This window comes from Lissotriton vulgaris, chromosome 8 (genome assembly GCF_964263255.1).
Source record: "Lissotriton vulgaris chromosome 8, aLisVul1.2, whole genome shotgun sequence".
Taxonomy (NCBI): Eukaryota; Metazoa; Chordata; class Amphibia; order Caudata; family Salamandridae; genus Lissotriton; species Lissotriton vulgaris.
In genome coordinates, this window is record NC_141696.1 from 119,877,567 (window position 1) to 119,882,048 (window position 4,482).

The following is a 4,482-nucleotide window of genomic DNA, read 5'->3' on the forward strand; positions in this document are numbered from 1 at the left end:
AACCCCAAGGTGAATCTGTTCTCAGTGTCTGTGGTGCCTTATAAAGGACTCTCTGCAGGCAGTTTCTTAGTGCTGGAAACTAAGCTAAGCAGGGTCTAAATGATTGACATCTGTTACCCATCACACCCATGTGCAAAATCAGGAGGTAATACACCTAAGCAGTGATTACATCGCTGCCAGGTGTTACATACTAAATTAATCATTTGCATGAACAACATGCTGAATGGAGCCTGATAAACAACATTACCACATAATTTTGTTGTCACCAGCTGTTGGCTCGCACTAGCTAGGCACAGAATTCCTGCCCGAAAATTCAAAGTTATTTCATTATTGATTCTCTATTACTGCATCACACGAATGTTTACCGCATGACTGTACACAAAATTAGCAAAATGTGCGGTAATCAGGTTATGGCACATTTTTCACATTACTGCTCAGTTGTAACTGATCATATAGGAGGATTAAACAGGACACCTAACATGAGGGTTAAGAAACAGTCATCAGCTATCTGCCCATCACCTGTAGATCACGGATTCAAGTTGTGCAATGTTGAGGCTGACTCCTATTCCTCTGAGGTTGGTGAAAGGAGTGATCCATCTATACAGAAAGGGCACCTCTCCTGTGAGCTCGCCAAGCAGCTGTGCATTCTGCAAAGAGCTCTGAGTGCTGCAAGGGTACAGCTGCTCAGCATCAAATCCCTTTAATAGAAGCAGAAAGCTTTACTGGACTGAGTGACACGTGGCAGTTGCAGAATTAATTGTTGATTCAAGGAGTTTTATTAATCCCGCTTGTCCTCTGATCGCATTACAGAAGAGAAAGACAGTGCTGGAGAAAGAGCCAGGGAGGGAATATAATGTACCATGATGAAGTAAAAAACGTATTGGTCACTAAAGTTGACAGCCTGTATTTATTTATTTTAATTAAAGGAAATAAAAAAATGTAGAAAACTGAGAATCGCCGTAGAGGTCTGTGCTCAATACTCGACACAACCCTTAGAGCAGAATATGGTGCCATGAATACATGAGCGAATGACTAAATGAGTAGTATTGACAACTGCACAAAGTGTGATATGAGATACATAGAAGGAAACTGGGGGTGAACAAGACTGGGTGTAATATGTATTGATCTGCATAGAATAGAATATTCAGAAATAGGAGTACAAGTTGTTCTGTGATGCTGACACCCCTTGCAATCATTCTAAAATATTATGAATTTAATTTATGTCTGTCCGCATGGAGCAATGGCTCCCTATGCATACATAGTCATTCATAACATGCATACAGAAAACTGGTGTGCAATACTGGATGTCAAATGAACCACCCAGAATTGGACAGATTGGCACTAAACCATGTCTTTACGGTCATTAATGAAGAGGCTCTGTAAATCACCCTTCCTAAAATGCCTAGGTCAGTGTTTGTAACACTCATTTTAATTCACCAAAGACATCACTGTATTTTACTTTGACTTCCAGTAATGTTGGGTGAATATCTAAATAACCTGAGCATTCTAGATAACAGGGCCCCTGTCTAGGTTTGCTGATCGCAGACACAATGCAATGCTAACCTGTTGCTTTCTGTTCGATAACATGCATATAATTATATAATTAGATGCACATGTACATGTAGATATAAAGGATCATATTCATAGATTAGGAATAATTCTGGAAATCCAGTCTACTTTTGAGTACTCAAGTGTGTACAGCTATGGACCCAGAAACAAAGACTTGCCCAGGATAAAACTATGTGGGTCAAGAGGAGAAGAACCTGGGATCACAATCCACGAGTTATAAATTCAGTAAACAGTTTGCCACATTCTAAAGAGAAATGTTTGCAGTGTGCGCCATAAATTAAAAGCTTTCAAATTGGTGTATCACAGTGTCAGATTGTAAGGAAGTTCTGTTCTCTTATAAAGAGGAGGATGGTATAGATATAGATGAGGCTGTTGCTACTACATGCAGGAAATGGCAGAAACGAGAGTAACCCTCCATTGATAATACAAGTCCTAACAGTGCTGAAGCCAGCTTCTAATGTTCAACTTTTAGTTAAACTCATCTGCATCCCAAATATATGCATCATGTCTCTTCTCGCTACACAGTGCGAATCCCATTTCTTTTTGACAATGACCATTGGTGACAGCCTGCGGTGACGGCAGGTGCACCTCAGAGCACCCCGCCCCCGGTGGCATTGATCCGGCGGGGGTCAGCGTCCTGCTCGTAGCGGTAGTGGTACCCCTCCATCTGGTCGCGGCAGGCCTCCCGGAAGTTGTTGAGCCACTTCTTTATGCCCCGCCTGTTCAGGTAGAGTACCATGAGGAAGAGGACCCCGATGAGGGCCAGCACTATGCCGAAGAAGACGTAGGAGGCCGTCTCCAGGTCCTCGTTGATGCACTTGAGCTCCTCGGCCTTGAGGCGCACGATGAAGGAGCCGTTCATGCGGGCGGGCGCGGAGCAGCGGAGTTCCGCGGAGTCCCGCACCTGCGACCCGTTCCGCAGCCAGAGGAGCAGCGGCTTGAGCTGGCAGTCGCACAGGAAGGGGTTGGCGCCCAGGGAGAGCTGCAGCCGCCGGTGGCGATAGAGGCCGGCCAGGGTGAGGGCGTCTAGCGACTGCAGCGAGTTGTGGCGGAGGTTGAGCGTCCGCAGCTCCCCCAGCTCCAGCACCCCGCCGGGCAGCGCCTGCAGCCGGTTGTCGGCCAGCTCGAGTTCATATAGCGCCCCGAGGCTCCGGTTCAGTAGTTCAGCGGACAGCTGCTCCAGCGCCCCCTGCCGGAGGGCGCCATTCATCCTCAGGGTGTGCAGCTGCCCCAAGCCCTGAAAGGCGCCACTGGACAGGGACGTCAGTGCGTTGTGGCTCAAATCCAGCAGGGCCAGGCTGGGAAGTCCTTGGAAAGCTAGCGCCTCGATGACTTCGATGCCGCTATCCGCGAGGGTGAGGGCGGTGAGGTTCACCAGAGTCGTCCCGTTGTTCGCAAATGCTCCGGCCCGCAGGGTGCTGATGTTCCCCCTGGTGATCGTGAGGTTTCGAACCCAGGGGGGGACGTCGGCGGGGATCCCCGGGGAGCGGCAGTGCAGAGCCCCCGTGTCCTCGTTGCAGTGGCAGTCCTCGGGACAGGCCCCGGTGCCAGGCAGCAGCATGAGCACAGCGCAGACGATCCCACAAACCAAAAGAAAGCCGGACTCACTGTCAACCCAAAGCACCTTCACTTTGCTGATGTAGTGTGACTGCTTCACCCCCATCTTTCATCCCAGGCATCCGACCAGAGGCACTCGGGGCAGTCCTCTGCACACTTCTTGCCGTGAGATGGGGCGATGGGCTAGCCCGGGTCTTCGCCCAGCCCGGCCATCCCTCGTTGCCGTGGATGCGCCTACCTGCCACGAAAGTCGGCCACTGGCGCTTCAGCAGCCGACTCAACTCTCTGCCGGCCACCTGCTGTCCAGGCGGTCGCCCTCCTCACTCCCGGCCAACAGCTGTCCAGCGGTCTGCCCGCCTTTCTCTCCAGTGGCTGCTACCCCAGGTAGCTTGACTTTCTCGCTCTCTCAGCCACCATCAGTTTGCCCTCCGTTCTCTCCGCCACATCCACCAGCTATCTGCCCTCCTTTCTCACTCTCTCATCCTCCGCCACCGGCTCCAGGACAGCCTGCCCTCGTTTCTCTCAGCGGCCAGCAGCACCCCAGCAGACCGCCCTCCTTCCTGAGAAGGCTTAATTTGATGTTGACGTCTCTGCCCGTGCAGATGGATTGAGCGCTGCCTGACAGAGAGCGCCCCCTCCCCTTTCACCTCTGTGGATCAGCTGTGCTTTCCTCTTCTGCGAGGGAGGGGGGACAGGGCGGGGGCTGGACCAGTTCACGGCGAGCTTTATTCCCAGCAGCGCCAGGGATGCTCGTGTTTTCATTTACACAGTGCAACTCTTTAATCAGCGCGAAGCTCGATGGGGGATCGATTTTGCTGTCTCCTTCTGCGGTGGCAATGTACTGTTGAGACTTCGGTACCCCGGCCGCCTCCCGGCCCAGTAAGGCTGCGGGACGCGCCGGGCGAGCGCCCATCCGCTGAATTGATGCGCTGGTGTCATGGCTTCCGTGTTTATGCCTGGCAGTCGGATAATTAAACCTGCCATTCCGAACTCGTTACAGTTTCTTTCCTCCTTCGGCGGCTCCAGTCGCACAGATGTCTTTGTGCGAGAGGGCGGCGAACCTCGGAGAGAAAGAGAGAGAGAGGGGGGCAGCCGAGTGCGTTCAAAGGAGAAAGTTCCACTTCAGGAACCCGGGCCCTCTTCCGGGCACACGCAGTTCTAAAAGTTCTCCTCCAAAGCAGGCACCAAAGGAAAAGTTAATCGTTTAATATTTAATAGGAGAGCGTGCTTGGTCATGCCGCGGGGGACTGTGGGTAATATGAGCGGGGGTAGAGGGGGGACCAGACCAAAAGACAACACTAGAAACACATTCATTTTCTATGGCCTACTGGTATGTCTCTGCTCCACATGTTGCCC

General features: G+C 51.4%; 1 protein-coding gene across 1 annotated transcript; it reads right to left on the bottom strand.

The window, feature by feature from the left end:
- Positions 1-884: 884 nt before the first annotated feature.
- Positions 885-4,085, bottom strand: TPBGL (trophoblast glycoprotein like). The gene has a single exon (XM_086933805.1). The coding sequence runs from the start codon at positions 3,230-3,232 to the stop codon at positions 2,159-2,161; it is 1,074 nt and encodes a 357-aa protein (XP_086789931.1). The 5' UTR covers positions 3,233-4,085; the 3' UTR covers positions 885-2,158.
- Between the last annotated feature and the right edge of the window lie 397 nt (positions 4,086-4,482).